Genomic DNA, 25,705 nt, shown 5'->3' with positions numbered 1-25,705 from the left:
GTTATGCAAGAGCAAAGGGAATATCGAGGGTAACCTACTGACCAAGTAGTAACTGTATACCTGCAGTTTTGCAGAGTTTGGTTGTCCAGGAATGTTTTCGAGTTATTTCAACCATGCCTGATGCAAGATTGGTTGTTCTTGCTTTAAACGCCTGAGAAGAATCAAGTGTGGCAAAAGTCTAAAAATGTTAAAAATCAAAGTCTTCACTTTGTTTTCAAGTATTGGTGTCCTTATACCTATTCAAAACATGTCACACTATTTAACACAGGACATAAGTGAAAGAAGTAGTGCACATTTAAGCTGATGCTAACAGTTTTAAACTTGCCTTTCCTTTCAAATGATCTCATTCATTCTATACCTGCCAAAAGCACACTGAACTAATGGAGCATGAATAACACAAGTCCTGTTTGATCGTAATCCAAGATGATTTGGAAAGCGTATGTGTTACTCCAGAAAGGGATGCAGAAAAACTGTTGCTGTCAGCATCATATTATGGAATGAAATTGGCCACAGCAGAAACACTGTAAATCTACCACACTTAACATTTGCAATTGTTAGAACCTGTTGGCTCCGGAACACAATATTGTGTGTGCACCTGGGAATAATTGTAACCTCTATATTGTTAACTTACTTTGAAGTAGCAAAGCTGAGTTCTGGAATCTTGTTAATTTCTAACATACTTTAGAATGAATGTTACCTAAATTGATTGAATCTTCCTCAAATACAGCAAAGATTTCTCATATGATTGATCTGATTACATGTGTTTCCAGGATTACAGATATTTTGCACCTTACTTATAATTCTTCATAGAACATTGATCATTGTTTTGAAGTTGCAACAAACAATTAACTTAAGCATCCTGCTTTGCAGAAAATAACTAACCTCCAAGAATTGCACAGCACCTAATAGCTTTTTTACCTCATTATTCTTATCACAAATGTCATTGAAAATAAAATAACCAGAGGTATATTGTAAACTATCTGCGCTCGTATTTTTTGTGGTCTGGTCATTATTTGACACCAAATGCCAGCATGGACTGATCTCTTGGGTCTTCCTCCTATCTCTTCTCAATGATACCACCTCAATGGCTGAATTTCCCCATTATTTTCTGCCCTTATTTCAGATATACAATGTCTGCAATTTTCATGATTTTCACCTTTATCATGGAATACTCCAATTGTAAATCATAGAATTGCATTCATGCAGGGGCAGGCTTCCCATTTTGCATTTTTTCAGTTTTAGAATTCTTTGTGTTTTCAGCAAGGATGTGCAGAAATATATCAAGTTCATGATATAATGGAACACCTATTGTTTCCAAGGTCAAATAAATTAGCAGCCGAGATCAGTGGTTCAGGTCCCACCATTGCAGTTTGAGAATTTACATTGTTAATCAATTAAAAACAAGCTAAAAACATGACAGTCATTCATCCACTTCACTAATGTCTTTTAAGGAAGGGAATCTGCTGTCTTTATCCACATGACTTCAGATCTACAGCAACATGATTAAATCTGAATACCCCTCTGAAGAGGGTGAATGATATCATTAGTTCAAGTGTAATTAGAGATGGGTAACAAATGGCAGCTTTGTGGCAATGCCTGCATCCCATCAAAATAAATGAAGCATGAGGAGGAAGGAGTCCTGCTGAAAGTGAAAAGGGCTGATCCAGATGGGCAGGTGGTCTGGGAATGAGATTTTCTGCACCAAGTTACAAGAAGAGGCATTTCTGTATTCACTTATTGTTGAAAGTTTGAGCAGTTTTGAAGCTCGTCCCGTTAACATCTAGTGCAGTCAGATAGAATCGGCATGTCAGAGACTTATCCTACTTATTATGTACACTCTGCAAACCAGAAATGGGGTCCAAATTGGAAGAGATTGACAGATATATCTTTTGATGCTCGAGCAAGAATTTGTTAGCGTGCTAATGAAGCATGCAAGATTGATCTTTAAAATAGAACTTGCCATTGTCTTGGAAGCTTCATTCATAAGAATGTTTTTTAGAGATCAAACTCCCAGTCTGAAGTCAGTAATTGCTTCACTTTTATCTTCAGAACTGTTGAATTTTAAGTGATTGATGCAATGAGTTTTGCTGTAAAGGAAATTGTCAACAATTTTTTTCTTCTTTCCCCAGCTTGCAAATGCAAAATCTTTACTTGGTCAAGCTCAACAACCTTACAGTTATCTCATTGAGACTGTTCATCAGAGAGACACTCAGATTCAGACATACAAACAACAGCTTTCACAACTGGAGAATGAAGTCTGGTAAATATCAATAATTGTTGTCATACCTTGTTCATAAGGTAACACAGAATCAATAAGTAAATATTCAACAGGCTGGAAGGAAGAAGATGGATTTCTCTGATTCTGAAAAGTTTTGATAGGATAGAGATAAAATATTTTCACTTTTTTTGAAAACTTTATTTTTCATTTGCATCCATACATATATGTTTCTCTATAATTATACACAATAATAAATGATGCAAAAAGAATACATAATTTTACATTTTCTACCCCCTCCCTCTCCAAAAAAGTAGGGGAAAACAATTAAGCCGATCTGAATTTGTCATATATTATTCATTAATTGAATGATTGAATTGCAAATTTACAGATATAATCTTAAACCTCTAGGTTAATTAAGGCGAGTTGGAGTGGGAGTGGTGGACACTGCAGATGAACTTTTGCCAGTGAAATCCATATGTGGCTTCCAGATCTTGGTAAATGTTTTCTGGTTGATTCCGTAAATTATACGTTATTTTCTCTAATGGTATACAATTTTGTAATATTTAACCCCACATCATTGTCTAATTTCCACATTACCTCCGTACATTTCTTCACTACTGCTTTTGCTACATTTAAAAAAACTTCCTCTGATAAATATCTATCTTCATATTATGAAATATCACCTACCAAAAATATCCTTGGATCTTTCAGAACTTGTTTCTTCATAATTTGTTCTAATAAAGTACTCCAAGAATTTTTCTACTTTTTCACATTGCCATACTGGATGCAAAAAGGTTCCTACCTCTTTATTACATCTAAAACATTGATCAGTGCAATTGGAATTAAGTCCATGTAATTTATGTGGAGTATAATATAATTGATGTAAAAAATTAAATTGTATCATTTGATATCTGACATTAATTGTATTTGTTACACTCTCATAGCATAATTTTGACCATACTTCTTGAATTTGTATATTCAGATCCCTTTCCCATCTTAATTTAGATTTAAATAAATCTTTTTCTGCAGTCTCTTGCAATTTTAGATATTCAAATTGACTCTGTTCTGGTAATCTAAAATTTGATCCTAACTTTTGAAAATGCTTTCACTTGAAGGTAGGACCATACTTTGGAGTCCAACAAGCACATGCCACCAACATCCTTTTCCCAATTATCACTCAGCATTTTATGACATATTGGGAGACTCAAACAATCAGAAAATGCCTCACTAATACACTTGCATTAAGAATAAACAATTTAAACAACAAAATTGCTGTGCTTACACTGAGCAGACTTCACTTGCATGAATATAAAAGCCTTAAAGCATTTTATTTTCACTAATGTTCTTTGAAAACATTAAACCGTCGCTGCATCTGCAGGCTCCTCCTCATCCACGGAACTGCCTAAAAGTCGAACAATAGTTAACCCTCCCCCAACCCACCCATACCCCAAGTTTACAGACAAAGCCTTACTAGTATTCTTAATAATATACAAATAAAGATAAAGACTCTTACTAAGCAGTGATAAGGAGAGACTTTAAGAGAGTCACCCCAGCGGCAAATGGTATCAACCAGCTCTTCGTCCTGGGTGCCTCCATTTTATTTGAACACACTTTATTCAAACAGCTACTACAAGCAAAGCACAACCAAGGCATTCTGCTGGCTGAATATTTGCTCCCATCTTCACCAAAAGTTTGTGTAACTCGAGAGAACATTTGTTTTTACAGTTTTAAACTTTTATTTGTTCTATTTTATTATTTATTTATTTCCTTTTGGGTTTTAATGCTGGTTGCTTGAGGTTGCCAGTTGTTTGAATTCCAGATAATAGGGGTTTTACTGTAGCATTTTGACACACAAAATCTTGGCAGTTTAGGAAAAGATAGTGATAGAAAGGTGGGGTGGAGAAGAGAGGAGTGGAAGATGATCTCTATCTCCACAACAATGATAGTATCCTGGAAAGGAAAGGTGTGCGTCATGACAGGTACACAAACGTTGGCAAGTATTTGTAGAAGGTATGTGCTGTATGCAAGTGATGTTTCTCACTTTACAAATGAATAGGAATGATACAGTTAAATGCAGACAATGGGATAAGCCAATGCCTGGGGATGACAGGCATTCGTATGATGAATTGTTGTACAGAGCAAGCAAGACAAGGCCGTCCACTGCAAGGAAGTAAATTGTGGTCCTCTATCCGAAGTAATATGCACCAGTAAACCAAAACGAGATACCCAGGAACTGAGGAATACCCAAGCACAAGTGTCTGCAGTAGCATCTACCATATGCGTGGCCTTGGGCCACCACGTGAACTTATTTATTTCCATAAAAAGATAACAGTATCCTCTTGAAACAGGAAGCGGACCAATGATGCCCACGTGGGCATGAGTAAAGCGCTGAGTAACTGCCAGGAAGGACTACACTGGTGCCTTAGAATGCCACTGAACATTTGCTTTCTGCCAGACAATGCAGGACCTCGGCATTTGTGTATAATGTATTTTTTAAGACCATGGCACGTGAACCTGTCCAAAACCATACGAACAGTTGATCTAATCGATGGATGTGCGAGACCATGAACAGAGTCGAATACTTGATGTTTCCATGATGCTGGAACTACTGGGCGTGGGTGTCCCGTTGATACATCATAGAGGAGTAGTTTGCTATTAACTCCAAACCTGACATCTTTCAATTGCAGGTTCGTGATTGCACTCTGATAATCATTCATCTCATGATCATGTTCTTGGGCCGCGACCAAAGCTGTGTAGTCAATACCTTGATCCACAGACAAAACCTCGAGTGGAGCAGAGCGGGAAAGTGCATCAGCTACTACATTGTCTTTTCTGGAAATATGTTGTATTTTCGTGGAAAATTCCATAATGAATAATAATTGCTGCTGTTGTTGAGCTGACCAGTGCTCTGAGACTTTGGAAAATGCAAATGTTAAGGGCTTATGGTTGGTGTACATAGTAAAATCTCTGCCCTCCATTAAATAATGTAAATGTTGAATAGAGAAGTAAATAGCCAAAAGCTCCATATCACAGGCACTGCATTTCTTCTCTGCTTCATGAAGATGACGGCTGAAGAATGCTAATGGTTTCCATTGCCCATTGACATATTGATGAAGTGCACCTCCAACGGCCATACTGGAAGCATCTGTAGAAAGAGCAGTGGCTGCATTTAAAACTGGATAGCTGAGCATTGTGGCATGAGTCAGCAAATCTTTCATCTTTAAAAAGGCAAGGGTTCCCTCTTCAGTTCAATGGATGGTTCTGGAATTTCTGGGCAGTAAATTGAAAAGAGGCTTCATGGTGTGAGCTGCTCCCGGAAGAAACCGATGATAAAAAAATTTTCCATTCCCAAGAATTCTTGCAGGGTTTTGAGTACTTAGTAATAGCCTCAACTTTGGATAGCAGCAGGATCACGCCTTCCGGAGTAATCCTATGCCCCAACAAGTCGATCTTTTCTTGTCCAAAAATGCATTTATCCAGATTGATGGTCAGTCCAAACTTTTGAAGACGAATAAAAAGTGTACGAAGATGTTCCAAATGTTCTTCCTTAATCCCACTGGCCACTAAAATGACATTGAGGTAAATGAAGACGTTGGTCATACCACATCCTAAAGCATCCATCACCCGTTGAAATGATTGAGCAGCATTCTTTAATCTGAATGGCATTCGTAAAAATTCAAAACAACCCAAACGGGGTAATTATTGCTGTTTTTTGGAATGTCATCTGGCTCTAATTGTAGTTGGTGATAGCCAAGAACTAAGTCTATTTTAGAGAAGATCTTTGCTCCATGCAAATTAGCCGAGAAATCCTGAATATGTGGTATTGGATAACGATCCGGAATGGTGGCGTCGTTAGGCCGTCTGTAATCTCCACAAGGTCGTCAACCTCCATTGTGTTTCGGGACCATATGCAATGAAGATGCCCAGGGACTGTTGGGCCTACGAATTATGTCCAGTTCCTCCATCGTAGCAAACTCTTCCTTAGCTAAATGCAGTTTCTCTGGAGGCAAGTGGTGCGCTTTAGCTTGGATAGGAGGGCCATTAGTTCAAAAGCGATGTGCAACAACAAGCCATCAATGCTGACTTGAGATGTCAATGAAATCTTTCCACCATTCCGTTGGCCTGGGGACGATAGACATTCGTATAATGAATTGTTGTACAGAACAAGCAAGACAAGGCCATCCACAGTGAGGAAGTAAATTGTGGTCCTCTATCTGAAGTAACATGCGCTGGTAAACCAAAATGAGACACCCTGGAACTGAGGAGCGCAGGAGCACAAGTGTCTGTAGTTGCATTTACCATAGGCACGGCCTCGGGCCTCCACCTAAACCTGTCTATTACTGTAAAAAGATAAAGGTATCCTCATAAAACAGGAAGCGGACCAACGATGACCACATAATCATAAGCAAAATGCCAAGTAACTGCCAGGAAGGACTGCAGTGGTGCCTTAGTATAAATGCAATGAGTAACATCGTGCTTTGCAACGGAGGCAGAAAATTGTAGAGTAGTAATCTCAGGTAAATTTTCCAACAGTTTGGAGAATTCATCTACTGGTTTACTTAACGTTTGGAGGCCCAGAGCAGGGGTATAGGCATTTGCCAGAGGAATAGTCTGAAAAGTAGTTCTATCTATTAGCCAACGCCATTTTAAGTCGATGAGGAATGAATGAGGCCAAAGAAAATCTGCACCGAGCAAAGGTCGAGATACTGCTGCTCTAATAAATGGCCAAGTGTGGAGATGGTTCTCAAACTTGACATTAATCTTCCTGGTGCCAAAGGTCAGAATGTTGGAACTGTTAACTGCTCCTAGTTGCAGGTCCAGGGTAGGATGGCTCCCTCAACGGTGGGTGGAAACACATCAACTCCTGAACCCATGTCCACTGGACAACTGGTCCTAAATCTACAGTAGGCTTGCAGGTTTCTCGCCAACTGCTGCAGCCCTTGCTGGCAGTTGGCCTGCGTGTTTCTCACAAACGGGCAGAGTGGAAGGCACTTGCAGACATTTACTCCCCCAAGGTGTCCACAGGCTGCTTGTTTGTAGGGACTGATATGCTAAGAGCACTAGAGTGTGATGGGGTCAATATTGGAGGAGTTGGTTGTGTAGACTTGTCTTTCCTTGCTGTCCTTTTTAGCCAGGAATGTCTGCCTCTGCTGCTACAGCCCTTGGGTCTTCAAATGAACACTTGGATAAACAAGAGCCTAATATCATCTGGCATTCACTCTAAAAAGAGCTGCTCGAATAACATTGGGCCTTTCGCCAGGTGCCAGGAACAGCATTTCATCCATTAGTTCTGAAGGGGCACAGTCTCCCAACCCAACAAGATGTAGTAGTTTAGCTGACCTTTCCCTACGGGACATACCATATGCAAGTAATAAAAGTGTTTTTAAAGCGTCATACATGCTGCTGGCAAAGAAGCGAGCTGCCCACCAGGCTCACCTGGCCAGAGAAGCCGTCCTGGCCAGAGAAGAAACGAGCCTTCCGTCACGCATGTAGCCATCTTCAGCGCAAACTCCGGGAGATCCAAAATGAGTGGTGGTCTAGCCTCGCCAAACGAACCCAGCTCAGCGCAGACATTGGCGACTTCAGGGGTTTTTACGAGGCTCTAAAGGCTGTGTATGGCCCCTCACCCCGTCCAAAGCCCGCTGCGCAGCTCAGACGGCAAAGTCCTCCTCAGCGACAAGATCTCCATCCTTAACCGATGGTCAGAACACTTCCAATCTCTTTTCAGTGCTAACCGCTCAGTCCAAGAATCCGCCCTGCTCCAGCTCCCTCAACAGCCCCTAAGGCTAGAGCTGGATGAGGTCCTCATCCGGGAAGAGACATATAAGGCAATTGAACAACTGAAAAATGGCAAAGCAGCAAGTATGGATGGAATCCCCCCAGAGGTCTGGAAGGCTGGCGGCAAAACTCTGCATGCCAAACTGCATGAGTTTTTCAAGCTCTGCTGGGACCAAGGAAAGCTGCCTCAGGACCTTTGTGATGCCATCATCATCACCCTGTACGAAAACAAAGGCGAGAAATCAGACTGCTCAAACTACAGAGGAATCACGCTGCTCTCCATTGCAGGCAAAATCTTCGCTAGGATTCTCCTAAATAGAATAATACCTAGTGTGGCCGAAAATGTTCTCCCAGAATCACAGTGCGGCTTTCGCGCAAACAGAGGAACTACTGACATGGTCTTTGCCCTCAGACAGCTCCAAGAAAAGTGCAGAGAACAAAACAAAGGACTCTACATCACCTTTGTTGACCTCACCAAAAAGCTGGTATTTGGTGGATCCCGTATGAAGTCGCCAACCCGCTTAGCGATGGCCTGGTCCAGGGCACTGACGAGATGGTAATAACGAGTGGTTTCCAATTCGACTTGGCAAAGGTGAAATTGTGCTTCAGCCTGTTGGAACTTCAGTTCAGGCTCATCTGTCCAGAAAGGTAGCAACTTCACAGCAATGGCTGCAGAGTCCATGTTTGTCCAAAAGTATGTTTTTGGACTCGTCGGGGTCACCAATTGTAGCCATTGGATCGTAGTGGACACAGCGAAATAACCACACAAGGCGTTTCAAGAGTGAATCAAACAGATTTACTCTTCATCACCTGCACGACAGTTTAAACGCCAGAATCACACGCTCGACACGCATTGAAGTCATCATGGACTGATGTCACATGGCCGGTTTGATGCCTCCTGGCAGTTGTAGTGCCGCCACATGTTAAGCTGTTTAAAACTAATTGATCAATCTTAAAATTGAAAAAAAGATTTTTATATTGATATTGTACTCATTGGAACCATGTGGTTCATTTAATACATCAATGCAAGTTCAAGTTGTTGAGTGGGCAGAATTGTTTAAGAGATTCCATCCTGGAATTACATGTCATTCCTGCCTCATTTAGTGCATACTTAAATTTAGTGGGTTTTTTTTCAACATTGTTACTGTTTAAACCAGATAGAACAATAAATAAAAATTTGCTAAAATTACAAGATTCTTTTAGTTTTGTTGATTGAGGGAGCGATATTGGGCAGTGGGAAATTTTATGTTGGCTTGGGGAGAGCAGACAGAGCCCTAATTTCTCTTCTGGAAACTTTCAATGATATCTCTGACTTTGCAGGGCATCTTCAGAACTGCATTGGGAGTTTCAACTTGGATATTTCTGGAAAAACTCTCTAAATTGGAGCCTAAATCAAAACCTGATGAGACTGTTTCTAACTGAGCCATCCCCAATTCTGTATCATAGATAATGCAATGTATGGTCAAAGAAATAAGAAATCTATAAGCATTTTGTTTATTGAAACAACCTTGGTAAAATTATTATTTATAGTGTTTGTTCAAATAAAATTAAAAACTCTTCTATTCTTGGAATATGAGAATCAGATTTCTTCCTACAAATATATTTGTGTTTGATCAAAACATTCATTCAGCTGCCATGATTTCAAGGAACAAACTATGTCCATGATCGTAGAGAATATCTATTGACATGCACACAGCCAGATTTCAAACTCAGATTTTGTTTTCACATACACCAACTGAGTGTTTCACACCTGTGGCTCATCTTTTCAAAGCCTCTTTAGTGAATAATGTGTCACCTTTGACATCACACTCTTGGCATAAATCCTGCTGTTAACTGATTCAAAAGAGTCTTCTTTGCTCTATTGACACCTGTGCCACATTCTGTATTTGTCAACTGTTGATCCATTTTAAAAAGAAACTGAAATTTAAGTCGATGCAATAGTAAGTCTTAACTATCACTCCATATATTTTACTATTATGTACAAGTGAGTGTTGATTTCATTTTAATCATGGAATAGAAATAAACGTAGCTGAACTTGAAGGTTGCCAGGACATGTGTGAATACAGAACATGTTATAAAATTAAAAACTGGTGTTGATGTGGAACTGGAACTTAAGATGGTAAAATACATTACCTTGCCTGATTTCTTCCAAGTTTTTGGACAAAATTTAACAAGTAAAGCATTGTTAATGGTAACTATTTTTCCCCATATTGAAAGGAAAAGAATGCTTCCAGATTACAAATATTGGTAAATGTAGATGACATAAACTTTAGTGTTATTCATGGTGATTTGTAAATGCTGTTAATCTCTGATAATGCTATCCCTGGTAAAAAAGCTAAAGCTCAATTATTTCTACTTGTAGGCACTACAGAAAGTTATGAAACATTTTTTTTTTCACAAAAGGTGGTTGAAAATTAAAAGTTCCTTGCACAGAAGCCTATTGGTGCCATGCCCATGCATATTTTAAATATGGTTGATAGATTTTTTTCCATTCAAAGAATGTTAAAGAATATGAGAGAAAAAGCAATGTTATCTTGCGGATTAATGATGGTTCACTGAATGCTAAAGCAGGCTAAATGATCTACTTTTTTTCTTGCGCAAGTCCTGATGTGTTGGATACCTATGAACCATTCTTAATGATTCTAACACTAAAGAACGGCTCCCTGTGAATGGCACCAATTGTCTTCACAGGACCAAGCTGTAGTTAGTGTGAGAATTATTTTCTGTTTTGGTATTTGATTTGCAAATTTTCAAAAAGCTCAAAATGAAATCAAATGCATTTGAAATTCTCATGACTAAAGTAGTTTTGGCAAAAGTTCACATTGAATTGCTTGCTGCAATTCTATTTTTAACTGCAATCAGTAGATCTGATTAACCAGTTTTATTTTGCTGGTAAAACTCTTGCATGTGACCATTAAAATTAAGCAGCAAAAATTCAAATTCCAATTCATTGGTTCATCTTCCCAATTAACCGAGTAAGCTTACATTGCCAACACCAAACTGCTAAGTTGCTAAATTACAATTGATGACTCTCAAAAACTTAATGTTGGGAACAAGGTATTAACTTGTTAGTAACATTCCCTACCCAAAAATAGTTGTCGATGTATTTTCTGTTATCCAGTTCACAACAGCAAATATTAAATATCGGACTAGAAGGGCCTAATGGCCTGTTTCCGTGCTGTAATTGTTATACATACCATATCTGCCAGCAACCACAGAACACCTCAGCCTGGAGAAAAGGTGGTAAAAGTACAAACATCATGGAGAATTGACACGTCCTGACTCTTTTCAGTTTTTCCCAAGCAGATTGAAAGACTAATGGTGGAAGTTCTCAGTAGGTCAGGTAGCATCTGTGGAAAGAAAAATAAAGTTCACACTTCAAGTTGTCGACCCAAAGTCAGAATAGTTCTGACAGAGACTTCTCGACCTAAAACATAACTCGACTTCTTTTTCCACAGGTGATGTTTGACCTACCAAGTATTTCCATCATTCAGATTTCTAGAAACTGCGTGGTTTTTTGGGGGTTTTTTTTGTTTAAAATCATGAATGGGCTTCATTGGTTCTCAGCCCGAATATTCTGTGACCAACCAGGTTATAAATGTGAAGCTGGAGTCCTGTGCTCGATTTATTTTTGAGCAACGAGCCAGTGGTAACTAAACCTAATTAATATTGCTACTTCTGCTGGCCTTTCAATTCTTACAAATTTGGTTATACTTGTGTTCTTTCAAATGCTGGGAAAATCCATCGGTGACAAGGATCATGGGGAGTAACAGAATTTGTTTTTAATGGATAATGGAAACATTATCCTAATGGCACCATTGCCTCTGTAGTTCATCAGTATTTACTTGTTCTCTTTACCCATTTATGAAGTTTCAAAGTGAGAAGCTCAAGCATCAGCTGTGACTTCCACAGCAGTTATAGTGGTATTACTAATTAAACTTAATGCTCTTTTTTTTTAAAAAAAGTACTTGTAACATTATTCATATAGATTAATCCTTACAGCAATTTTGTGATTAATGCCTATCTGGACCATGGTGAATTAGCTTCAAGACATCTTGTTTTCCTTTCAGTCAGTTAAAAAAAGAAAAGGCAGCTTTACTTCGCCTGAAGAACCAAATGGCAGCAGATCTGGAGAGACTCTTAAATCAGAGGGAGGTAATATTTCTTTGTTTATTCATCTTCCATATTGGAAAATACTAACAATTTGTGCTGCTTTATTGTAATTGCTGCTCAAAAATATTGACTTAAAAATAGGTACGGTTATATTGAATGAACTGAAAAAAGATCATTTTCACTCGCCTTCCTTTCATCATGTACTTCATACCACAACAGGTGGTTCAGAGACCAAATCTACAAAGGCACTGAAATAGTTAAGCTTTGTACAGTTACAACTTACAAATCCAAATATTCCATTACAATATATAAATAATTACAGCATTTCATTTAAAATGTTGGAAAAATGAATCATTTTTTCCTGACAAAGTAAAGGATCAACGTAGGAAAGGATCTTAGCGTTACATTGCTAATGTATGTTTCTGAGGGGAAAAATGCTGTATGCACTTACAAGAAAATAAAGCATAGGGACAATTATGATGAATTAATTGGTTAAGTTCTGGACAAGAAATACCATCTCTTGATGAGCATGTGAAATTAAAAGGGATATTGTTAGGACAACCCTCTTTTCAATCTTCTTCAGCATGATGCTGAACCAAGCCATGAAAGACCCCAACAATGAAGACGCTGTTTACATCCGGTACCGCACGGATGGCAGTCTCTTCAATCTGAGGCGCCTGCAAGCTCACACCAAGACACAAGAGAAACTTGTCCGTGAACTACTCTTTGCAGACGATGCCGCTTTAGTTGCCCATTCAGAGCCAGCTCTTCAGCGCTTGACGTCCTGCTTTGCGGAAACTGCCAAAATGTTTGGCCTGGAAGTCAGCCTGAAGAAAACTGAGGTCCTTCATCAGCCAGCTCCCCACCATGACTACCAGCCCCCCCACATCTCCATCGGGCACACAAAACTCAAAACGGTCAACCAGTTTACCTATCTCGGCTGCACCATTTCATCAGATGCAAGGATCGACAATGAGATAGACAACAGACTCGCCAAGGCAAATAGCGCCTTTGGAAGACTACACAAAAGAGTCTGGAAAAACAACCAACTGAAAAACCTCACAAAGATAAGCGTATACAGAGCCGTTGTCATACCCACACTCCTGTTCGGCTCCGAATCATGGGTCCTCTACCGGCATCACCTACGGCTCCTAGAACGCTTCCACCAGCGTTGTCTCCGCTCCATCCTCAACATCCATTGGAGCGCTTTCATCCCTAATGTCGAAGTACTCGAGATGGCAGAGGTCGACAGCATCGAGTCCACGCTGCTGAAGATCCAGCTGCGCTGGATGGGTCATGTCTCCAGAATGGAGGACCATCGCCTTCCCAAGATCGTGTTATATGGCGAGCTCTCCACTGGCCACCGTGACAGAGGTGCACCAAAGAAAAGGTACAAGGACTGCCTAAAGAAATCTCTTGGTGCCTGCCACATTGACCACCGCCAGTGGGCTGATATCGCCTCAAACCGTGCATCTTGGCGCCTCACAGTTTGACGGGCAGCAACCTCCTTTGAAGAAGACCACAGAGCCCACCTCACTGACAAAAGGCAAAGGAGGAAAAACCCAACACCCAACCCCAACCAACCAATTTTCCCCTGCAGCCGCTGCAACCGTGTCTGCCTGTCCCGCATCGGACTTGTCAGCCACAAACGAGCCTGCAGCTGACGTGGACTTTTACCCCCTCCATAAATCTTCGTCCGCGAAGCCAAGCCAAAGAGATTGTTAGGACTACACTGGAGATTTTTTTGGTCAAGTCATTGGAAAAGAATTGAAACCATAAGCTCCTTTGATAGAGGTGTGAGTGCCACCAACCAAGTCACAGCCAACCAATGATAGGATGCAGTGAAGTTGGATCTACTGTCTTGTGAGCATTTTTCATTCTTAATGTGTATGTTCATTCACTTACTCATCAGCATGATCATTGGAGAGAACTCAGAAGATTCAATAAATCTCCAAATCAGTCATTACTGTCAGAATAGAATCCAGCCAAAGATCAGGACTAAGCCGATTACTCCAAAATGAACCCTCTTACTACTTTCTTTGAAGGAGCATTGGAGGTACAATTCATATTGCTATAACAATCAATACGTTCTTTTGAAGTATTTTACAATGGAATAGGCTAATGAAATCAGTTAAGGGAAATTGAAGGGAACAGCCTGCTTGTGTCATTTAAAGATGTTAGCAGAAATTTTGGCCCAATGTATCTCCTGTTGTCTGGCTAATGAGATTCAGCTGGCATGAAAATTGGCATACAGCCCACAGAGCATAACAGAAGTGTTTGGCAACTTGATCTTTCTTGCTATTTTTACCTTATAACCCACCAAATATTAAAATTGTGTGGGGATTTGTCAACATTTTTTTGTGCATAGAACATTATTCTGGGATACTACAATCAAGCCAGTTAAGATAATGTTAATTTGAATCATTTAGCTACTTTGAGAAAATGTATAATTAAATCACAACTTGAATACTCCTACACATAAAAATTCCTCTATGAATTTCTTTGCAGTACTTTTGAAAGCTAGTCTGATCTTCAACACGATCAACTATGTTGTCTTCCAGAACAGCTGCAATACACTAACAGCTTTTTATATACTAATCACTGAATGCCTGGTCACTTACACAGAATGATTAACTAATTTCTACTTGATTGTTTTTAAAGATTTTTTTATCTTGCATATTTTTCATATAGAAATTATTTAGTTTTTGATCACTTCAAGAATACCTATTTTATTATTATTCGCTATCAATTAACAATTAATTCCAACAAGTCAAAGATAAAACCATATTCACTTTAACAAAAAAATACCTCAGACAGATGGTTCATTGAAAAGAACCTGTATATTGTCTTTCTTTTTTAAAATTAAGTTTGATAATTTTAAGCTTTTAATGTCCCCCTTAAGGTTGCCCTATTCTAATAGCAAGACAGTTAATTTGGCAGCTGCTTGCACATTTTGCAAGTTTGAATAAACATTAGGTGGAACCAGTCTGTTTAGAATTTTGGGTGTCATTTTTGACCTCAATGTAAGCTTCAAACCACCTATCACCAGCAACGTCACAGAGCAAGAATTCACATGTAAACAATCACATGTGAACCACTCTTATTTAGATATTCGGCTGTCGAAACACTCATTGATGTCTTTACTGCCTTTAGTGATAACTATTCCAATGCATTCATGGCTCTACACCTTTTTTCCTGTACTATGAATTTGAGGGGATTAGAAACTCTAGTCCTAGTGTCCTAACTTGGAGCATGTCTTATTCACTCACCACTCCACCACTTGCTGACTTGCAGTGGCTGCTTGATAATCAATGTCTTTTTTTAATATTCACATTCCCTATTTCCAAATCACGTCTTGGTCTCATCCATCCCTTTCTCTCAACTCATTCACCTCAAGATAACTGTCATCTTCTATTTCTGGCTTTTGGTTATCCAAATTTTAATTGACTTCCTAAACTATGGAAATCTCTCCTTTCGACCTCTTGTGTACCTCTTCCTTAATTTTTTTTTGTGTGGTAATATCTATCTGAGATTTGGTGTAGTGTTTCTTATTTTGGAACACTCTTGTAAAATTATTTAGCCACTTGTACATTTTAAATGGCTATGTACATGGGAGTTGTTGGATGTCAATGGAATTGGGTAAATCTGTCCACATGCATGCATTGACTGTAACTCAGTCATCATGGTTCCAGGATGTCTGCAGGAATTCCCTGTGGATTAGGGAAACGTCTTTCTCAGTTCATTTGGAAAATGAGTATCTTAATTTTGCCCACTTGCTTATAAAACATTCAATCTTTCTATCTAATCTAACAGTTAATTAAAAACATCTCGTCCTTTTGTTGCTCAGGCAGAGGTGCAGGAATAAATTTGCGGTAATTTACAAAAAAACTTCACAGCGAGCTGAACATTTTGTGACCTCAACTGTTTACAGCTCATTTATTATCAGTCCCATTTTATTTTGCAGGAATTGGCAGTTATGAAGCAAATTCTGATAAATTTGCGGAACAAACAGAGTGACTGTGGCTTGCCCGGTTTTCTACATGAAGGCAAAATCAACCCGATTGCATGCACATCAAAATTGTCCCTTACCATTCCCCCAGATGAGGATGAAAACATCTACAAGCCAAAACCAACTCTTTTTGTAAGTTATCTTGCGAGAAATAAATATTAAAGATTAAGATAAGCCCAAATATTTTGATAGACTGGGGAAATATGAAACCAACGAACAGCACCAGACAACTGCTCACATTAATTCTGACATCAAGTCATCATGCCCATATTTCTCTGTAAATGATATTACTCAAACTGTTCCCTTATCAAGCAAAGTATCTCTCAATCTAGACATTTTTCATCACAATCTTTAGAGATTTCAACTTCTGGACAGCAGTGATTAACTTTTACACATATTCTGATTTATCAGCTTTTTTTGTGACAGATTGTATAATTCTCAATAATATATTTCATTTTTCTTGTGGAGATTGTTATTTCATAGAGATTTTCAATAATGTAGCTCTAAGTATTTATAAAGATCAAACACAAGAAGAAATGCAATTACATCTTTATTGGGCAGTGAATTTTTGCTCCTTAGTTAAGGAAATATTAGCCTTTGTGAGAAGCTATTATCATATTATGTCATCATTATGGTGTCAGCTTCCAACTTTGCCAAGCACTTAAGTTGCACGTGATGTATTTCAGGCACCATCTCTTTAAGAAATGATTGCTCTTTAAGATGTTACACAGTAGCTCAAATGGCTTATAAGAAGTCACTGAACCTACAAGTAGAGTGCATAAAATTAATGTCATGCCACAGAGAATTGGGTTTAATAAAACTTCATTTAATTTTGTCCTGATAAATGACTCATCAAACTATAGTACAATTTCACATTATCTAAAAAAAATCAACAAAAATGAAATATATTTAACATCAAGCTATATGTAGAATTTGTGGAACTTTAATTGTGTCAAGTTGTGATATTTTGCTTCACAAGCACCCTAGTGAAGGTTTGGAATGCAACCCAATGAAGATTTACTTGAGGCAAATGAATTAAAGGATAATGGAAAGTATTCTTTTAACTAGCTGAACAGAAAAACTCAAAAGTGCTGGAAACTCAGCTGGCCTGTTCTCTGCTCATACCTTGATGAAGAGCTCAGACCCAAAATGGTAGTTATATCCCTTTGCTACCTTTGGATGCTGTGTAGCCTGCTGAGTTTCACCAGCACTTTTGTGTATTGCACTACAATCACAATGCCTGCAGAATTTCCTGTTTAACTCTCAACTAGCTGAACAGTTTATTTATATATAGAGGCGCACGCACGCACACGCACGCACACACACACACACACCACACACACACACACACACACACACACACACACACACACACACACACACACACACACACGAGAGAGAACATAGAACATTACAGCAGTACAGGCCCTTTGGCTCATGATGTTGTGTCGACCTATAGTTATCTAAAAAAAAACTAAATCCTTCCTACCTCACAACCCACTATATTTTCTTTCATCCCTGCTTCTCTTTAAAAACCCTTATTGATCCAGCCTCCACCACCACCCTCACTAATGCATTCCAGGCACCCACAAGTTTGTTTAAAATAAAACAAACACCTCTAAACCTACATCCCCTCACTTTGTTCTCTGGTGTTTGGTACTCATGCCCTGGGAAAAAGGTGCTGGCTGTCTACCTGATCGATGCTTCTCGTAATCTTGTTGGCTATTTTTAAGTTTCCCTTCATCCTTCTTCATTCCAAAGAGAAAAGCCCTAACTCTGCTAACCTTGCCTCACAAGACATATTTTCCAATTCAGGAAACATCCTGGTGAAGTTCATCTGCACCTTTTCCACAGCTCCCACATCCTTTCTGTAATGAGGTGACCAGAACTGAACACAATATTCCAAGTATGGTCTTACCAGAGATTTATAGAGCTGGAACATCACCTCATAACTCCTGAACTCAATGTCTCAATAGCATACCATAGGCCTTCTGAACTATCCTATCAACCTGAAAGAAATCACAAGAATTTCATAAAATATTAGAGTTGTATAGAATCAATTGAAGTTAAATAAACCTGCTAGAAAACAGAATCATGACCGTGGTTCCAAGGTAGAAGTGTATTGCTGCTTGTCATGTGAAAGTAGATTCATTCAAGGTACCAACCTGAGGGCCAAAGCAAGAGCAAAATACTGCAAACACTGGAAATCTGAATTTCTAACAGAAAAAGGATGGAAATACATAGCAGATGGACAACTTCAGCAAAAGCAGATATAAAGTTAAAAAGTCAGGCCAAATTAGAGAAAAAAAAATTTTTACTCATGCAGGCCTTTATCTTTTATAAATATTAAGGAAGGCATGGAATAAATGGCACACTTGTGAAAATGACTTTACTTACTGTTCCTTATCTTTCCATCTGTTTTTCTTTTAACCTTGCAGACAAACAGAGAATGTCCAGCCTGGTACACAAAGCTGAAGCAGAAAAGTAGCTGATCTTTTTGAAATACTGCATTTTATTACCTCCTGATTTTCTGTGGTATAACCTCAAAATCAATGTGCGAGTTTTCTGTTTTGAGTGCAGAGAGGCTGTTGTTTATGACCACTCACAGTAAAGTTATGGTAAATGTCTGTGTTAACCTGCAATTGTAGTTTTTAATGCATTTTGAATCTGGCATCGAAGCCTGCTTAACACCAGAGGGAAGTAGATTGAATGTGGTCTATGATTTCACTTTGTTTCATTGCCAGTTCAAGCTGCACTGTTTAACCCAAGTTACTGTGTGCAAGATTAGCATGGAACTTATGTCTAAACTAGTTTGTATTAACACTAAACTTGTAGTTTAAATAGGCCCCTCTGTACAGCAAAGGGAGGGATAAATTGTCAGTGATGTTGATGTGCAGTAATTTTATTCCAGGTTTTATTTATGATATTGCACTATATATGTTTAAAAGAAAATAATAATAAAGCTTTCCTTGTGATTTATAGCTGGTTATTATTTTACTTGCCTGCAGTGCTTTAAGTATTTGTGGAGCTCGCCACAGATAAATTAGTTTGTGTAGCAGTTAGCACAACACTATTACAGCATCAATGACCCGGGTTTGAATCCGACGTTATCTGCAAAGAGTTAGTACATTTTCTCCATGACAGTGTGGGTTTCTTCCAGGTGATTCAGCTTCCTCCCACATTCCAAAGATGTGGATGTTATTTGGTTAATTTCATATGGGTGAAATTGGCCAGTGCAAGCTCATGGGCGAGAAGAGCGAATCTCTAAATTATACACAAAAGTCCCATGTGTGAGTGGTCCAGTGTAAGAGTCAAGAGTTAGAGGCTTTGACTCAAGAGGCTTCAGCGAGCAGAGGCTGAGGACATGCTAGAGGTAAGGTCAGGTCAAATCTTTTCATAGTAGCCCAGAGTAGGAAGTGGAGATGGCAGTTGGGGCAATAGTATGCTTCAATTGCAGGATGTGGGAAATCTGGGACAGCATAGATGTCCCTGATGACTACTTCTGCAAGAGGTGCATTCAGCCACAGCTCCTTACCGTGTTAGGGAACTGCAACTGGATGAAGTCCAGATCATTCAGGAGGCAGAGGGGGTGATAGTGATAGACAGAAGCTATAAGGAGAGTTCTCCCAAAAGGCAAGAGGCAGTAACTGGGTGACTGTTAGGAGAGGGAAGGGGAATAGGCAGTCAATGCAGAGCACCCTGTGGCTGTTCCCCTCAACAATAAGTATAATGTTTTGGATATTGTTGGGTTGGGCAATCTACCAGGAATTTGTCATAGTGATCAGGTCTCTGGCACAGAGTCTGGCCCTTCAGTGCAGAGGGTAAGAGGGGAGAAGGGGAGAGCTAGAGTGATTGGGGATTCGATAGGGGAGCAGATAGGAGTTTTTGTGAACAAGATTGAGACGCTAATGGTATTTTGCCTTCCAGGTGCCAGGTCAGACACATCTCAGATCGAGTCAATATCAGTAAAATATTGTGTTTGGTTCTGGTCACCTCATTACGAGCATTTAGAGAAGTATAGTCTTCTCAGGGACAAGTCGCCATGGTTTTATGAGAGGTAGGTTGTGCCTCATACATAATTGTTTTTTTTAGGAAATAACAAGAAATTAATGAAGGTAGGGTAGTAGATGTGGTGTATATGGATTTTGATAAGGCATTTGACAAGGTCTTCCCTGGTAGACTCATTCAGAAAGTCATGAGACATGGGATCGAAGGCTATGTGGATTCAAATTGGCTTGCCTGCAGAAAACAGAGGGTAGTCGTAGATGGACCATATTCTGCTTAGAGGTCAGAAGAGTCCTGCAGCGGTCTGTTCTGGGATCCTTGCTCTTTATGATTTTTACAAATGATCTGGACAAAGAAGTAGAGCAATGGTTTTCAAACTTCCCCCTAAACTCATATTCCACCTTAAGTAATCCCTATGCCATAAGTGCTCTGCGATAGGTAAGGGATTTTTTAAGGTTTTATATGAATGGGGGAAAATGGTTGAGAACCTCTTCTCTAGACCCAATTGTTACTGAAATATTTTGCTTGAGAAAAATTGTCATTGGCCCATTTCCTTTGGATTATGAAACCGTGCACATAACAAGTCCATTGGTTATGTGGTTTTCAAACCTTTTTCTTTCCACTCACATGCTACCTTAAGCAATCCTTTACTAATCACAGCATTTATGGCAGAGGGAATACTTAAGGTGGTATGTGAGCTTTTTGAAAAAAGTTGCCCACCCCTGATGGAGAAGGTTGTAGGTTACAACAGGTTATAGACAGGATGCAGAGTTATGCAGAAAAGTGGCCAATAGAGTTCAATCCAGTTAAGTATGAAGTGATGCATTTTGGAAGGTCAAACTTGAAGGCAGAATACATGGTTAATGGCAGGATTCTTGTCCATGTGGAAGAACAGAGGGATGTTGGGGTTCAAATCCATAGATCTCTCAAGGTTGCTGTGTAGGTTGATAATGTAGTTAAGAAGGTTTAAGGTATATAGGCTGGGGAATTGAGTTCAAGTGTTGAGAGGCAATGCTGCAGCTCCATAAAAGTCTAGTTCGATCACACTTGGAAATGCCTCATTACAGAAAGGGATGTGGAAGCTATGGAGAGGGTGCAGAGGAGATTTACCTGGATGCTGCCTGAAATTGGATCACGTCTCATGAGCAAGTTTAACAGAGCTTGCTCTTTTCCCTTGGGTGTGGAGAAGGATGAGAGGTGACTTAATAGTGGTCTCCAAGATTATGATAGGCAAAGATGGAGTGGACAGCCAGCATGCTTTTCCAGGAGTGAGAGTAGTAAACACCAGAGGACATCTGTACAAAGTGAAGGGAGGAGAGTTTAGAGGAGACATCAGCAGGAAGCTTTTTGCACAGAGAGCAGTGGGAGCCTGGAATGCATTGCCAGGGATGGTGGAGGAGGCTGGGACAAGAGGGACATGGATGAAAGAAAAATAGAGGGTTATGAGGTAGGGAAAATTTTAGTTTTATTCGTAGCTTTACATACGTTGACACACATCATGGACCTGTTCCGTAATGTTCTACTCCTTGTGATAATCCTTTTATTATGATGTAAAGATCTACTAATATACATTAGCTATGAAAAAGCAGAGCCTAAGATAATAATGTTCTGAGGTGCCAGATTGCACTACTTGGTGTTAGAAGTTGTATGCCATAAATGTGAAATGTATTTCAGATATTTTGTTCTACTTAGTGATTTTTCAATTATTAGAGATTTCATGTTAATACTTCCATCAATTTAACTCTTAATATTTCAACACTTAAATTCAAGCATCCATCTGATAAGCTTCTGCATGTTTTATATTTGCGCGTTGATGAATAAATTGTAGAAAAGACATGTTATTTTATAGATAGCTTTTATTGTCATTGCACAAGTGCAACGAAATTGAGTGCACATCCTAACAGTGCTCACATACATAAAACAAAATATTAAAACAATACAATATTCAATATTTGGGAGAATTCAGTTCATTTATAGCTCTGGTGTTTAAAAAAAACTTTTAAAGTCTGTTTGTCTAATGGACCTAAAACATCTACCAGAGGGCAGCAGTTCAAACAGATGATGACCAGGGTTGTAAGGCTCCTTCAGGATTTTGGCTGCTCTGCTGAGGCAACGAGATCTTTATAAATCCTACAAAGAGGGCGGTACACAGCCAATAATCTTCTGGGCCGTACTGATGATCCTCTGAAGGTCCCTCTTATCTGTTGCTGAACAGCTAGCAAACCATGTCAGAATGCAGTACACTCTCGATGGAGCAACGATAAAAGGTCACTAGCAGTTTCTCCTGCAGTTTGCCCTTCTTAAGAATCCTCAGGGCATGGAGTTTGTTGCTATGCCTTTTTAACTACTGTGATTGTAATGGTAGTCCAAGAGAGATCTTCAGCAAAGTGTGTAACCAGAAACCTGAAAGCAATGACTTTTACCTCACAGACCCTGTTGATGTATAACAGGTCTGGAACTATACTGTTCCACCTGAAGTCTTAAATTCAAGATGAGATTCATTGTTCTCTGAACACCACACTCAGTCTTTGGCCTACATTCCCGTAGGCTGTCTTGTCTCCTCTTGAATCAAGTCCAACCACAGTTGTGTTGTCCACAAACTTGATGATGGTGTTGGTAGAATACAAAGAGATGCAATCATGGGTTTAAAGAGAGAAGAGGATGGGACTCAATACACACCCTGTGGGGAGCTGGTACTGAGTAAAAGGGTAGAGGAGAGATGTGCCAATTTTAACAGTCTGGAGATGGTTTGTTAGAAAGTCCTTAATCCAGAGACAAATAGATTTGGAAAACCCTAATGTAGCAAATTTTGTAATCAGTCTGCCCGGGCAGAACTGAAGTCTATAAAAAGCATCCTCACATAGCTTCCCTGGTGTTTAAGGTGAGTTAGTGCAGTGTGAAGAGCAATGGCAATGGCATGCACGGTAGAGCTGTTTGCCCTGTAGGCAAACTGATGTAGATCAAAGATGGGTGGGAGACTGGCTTTTATATGTATTAAGACCATCCTCTCTAAGCACTTCATGATGACTGGTGTTAGTCCTACCAGACGCTAGGTCTCTGATGACATTCTTCTTCGGCAGATTTCAGGCAGGGTGAGATGATGGATTTAGATGAACAGGTTGAAGATCTTTGTAAAGACCTTGGAGACCTGGTATGCAAACTCCTTCAACACCCTTCCTGTCATGCCATCAGGGCCAGAGGCTTTCCTTGGATTCACTGCCTTGAGCACACATCATACTCCTGCACAGTGAAGACATGGCTGTTGAATGCTGAGGTAGGTGTGTTCGTTTCCACTGCCTTCACCTCAAACCAAGCAAAGAAACAATTAAGATCCTTGGCCAGCGTGGCATCACTGCCAACAATCATTCTGTTGCTAGTTTTGTAATTGGTGAGATGTTGGAATGAAAACAAAAGTTTTGCAACATGGAGAAAGGGCTTGAACATTTTGGGTTTAATTTTAAGAAGGTTCAATCCCAGGAAAAAGGTTTGTTGTCTCGAAATTAGCAACGTGGCAGATCGGAGAGAGTGATTAGGATGTCTTCAATGCAGCTTGCTGTCTGAACCCACAAATCACGGGGCACTCAAACCCGCAATAACCTGTTCTGATATGGAGTTCACCTATCTGAGTGGTGTCCTGTAAGGTAGAAACAGCTCTGCACTTTGAACAGGCCACAAACACTGCACCAGGATGCTGTCTGCCTTAATCAACTCAACACTGCCAAAATCTTTGTAACAGATTGTTTCTGCTAAACAAGTATCAAAATTTAAAATAAATTTTAAAAACATAAATGTTAGAAAACAAAAGTCAAAAGAAAAATAATTATTTTAAAAACCATAAAAAATAATTAAAATAAAATTGTGTTGGTGACTTCATTCATGTCCGATGAGTCACAGCCATGCCAGACAGTCCAAGCTCTACTGCATTCCATTAGAAGTGTTTGCAAGCATCATCGCCCACTTATTTCTTCATGATGCCATGACATTTTTGTCATGTACAACCAAATGACAAAATTGATTCAGTCAAACCTACTCTGACCTACTTGCTTCACCTCTTTTTTTCAACTGCAAGGTTGAATTAAGCCCCAGATAGAGGACCTCTCTCAGCAGTTTCAAGTTGGATTACCAAAGTAAATTATCGGAAATTAGAAGGCTTTGTTACCACCGTCACTTTGATATTCTGGTTTAAAAGTTCACAACGAGGTAAATTTCCCACAGTTCAGTCAAAAGATGATGCAACAAAGCTCTCCTACCAAGTTTTAAATGTCCCTTAGCTCTTCTGTTTAATTTCAGTGGACTCTCATCATCTAGATGCATTTGCCAAAGAAAAGAGTGATTAAAGTTGGCAATGGGGAATACAGCTGTGAAATTCAACAGGAAAATTATGTAGCAAATTTTAAAACCTGAAAATATGTATTTCATTAGAATTTTCAGTGGATTTCAGTTTTCCATTGTTGAATATGTCATTTGACTTTGATGACTCAATGAACTAAAATCTTAATTCATCAATACAATATATTGAGCTGAATTATGTTGTTCATCAGGAACCATCAGCTGCTAGCCTTTCATGTCTTGGCCTGATGATGGGTAGGTATGTTTAACTTCAAATATATTAAATGACTCAAAATGTACAATGCTGTGCATTAGTATGTCCTCATTCTTAGTGAAGCCCTATAATCCCTTCGTATGTGGGCCCCAGCCCCGCAACCCTCAGCCTGCAGTTATATGGAGACTGAAACTGGCTTTTCTCCCATTGAATTCAGCAGGAGTTAGACCAAACCTCAGCAGGTGGCCATGGAATTTCAAGGTCAATTTCCTCCTATTCTGTCCTTGCTGTGGAAGTCAAGTTTTGAGCCCATTTCTCTCCATGGATGCTGCCTGAACTGATAAGTCTCTTCTGCTTTTTTTTTTATAGTCATGTGTACCAACATGCAGTAAAAAGCTCTATTTTGCAAGCTATACAGGCATGTAAGTTAAATGGCAGGTAGTGCAATAATAAAACAACAGTCAGAAGAAGTGTTGCAGTAAGTCAAATCATGCAGTGTATAGAAAAGCACAAAAACTGCCATTTGTAGAGAAAAATTCTGTTTAAAAAAAAAACTGCCAGGGAATTGTCATTAACCAGTGAGATCCACTTAAGAGCATGATAATAGCAAGTGAGAAATTATCCTTACATATGGACATTTGTATTTTCAGGCACGTATCTTCTGTTTGACAGAGGGTTGTGGGGGGGGGGGGCGGGGGGGGAGAAGGGAGAGTACAGATGTATAAGGTAAGTTAAATAAGATGGTGAGCTGCAAATGCAGACAGCCAATGTTTTAGCAATAGGAACAAAGAACATAGGAAGTAGGAACTAGAATAGGCCAAAAATGGCCCATCGAGCCTGCCCCGCCATTCAATACGATCATGGCTGATCTAATTTATGACCTAACTCCACCTACCTTCCTTCTCCCCATATCTCCTAATTCCTCTATCATGTAAAAATTGATCTAACCGAATTTTAAATATGTTTAATGAGGCAGCCTCAACCACTTCCCTGGTTAGAGAATTCCAAACATTCACTACTCTGGGAAAAACTCTTTTTC

The 25,705-nt window shown here is 39.4% G+C and overlaps 1 protein-coding gene across 6 annotated transcripts in view; it reads left to right on the top strand.

Annotated features, from left to right (window-relative positions):
• The window catches only part of pibf1 (progesterone immunomodulatory binding factor 1), a 159,550-nt gene extending 140,457 nt beyond the window's left edge, over positions 1–19,093 (top strand). For 5 of the 6 annotated variants that reach the window (XM_069890573.1, XM_069890572.1, XM_069890571.1 and 2 more), the window contains 4 exons: positions 2,130–2,260; positions 12,067–12,151; positions 16,074–16,250; positions 18,557–19,093. In XM_069890573.1, the coding sequence (XP_069746674.1) occupies positions 2,130–2,260; positions 12,067–12,151; positions 16,074–16,250; positions 18,557–18,610 (447 nt within the window). In that variant the 3' untranslated portion in view covers positions 18,611–19,093. Of the gene's footprint in view, positions 1–2,129; positions 2,261–2,626; positions 2,713–12,066; positions 12,154–16,073; positions 16,251–18,556 lie in introns of those variants that run through there. The other variant, XM_069890577.1, reaches the window with a different exon arrangement.
• The last annotated feature ends 6,612 nt before the right edge of the window (positions 19,094–25,705 follow it).

Source organism: Narcine bancroftii, chromosome 7 (genome assembly GCF_036971445.1).
Source record: "Narcine bancroftii isolate sNarBan1 chromosome 7, sNarBan1.hap1, whole genome shotgun sequence".
NCBI classification, from domain to species: domain Eukaryota; kingdom Metazoa; phylum Chordata; class Chondrichthyes; order Torpediniformes; family Narcinidae; genus Narcine; species Narcine bancroftii.
Note: the sequence above shows the minus strand (reverse complement) of the source record. Positions and strands in the feature narration are given on the sequence as shown.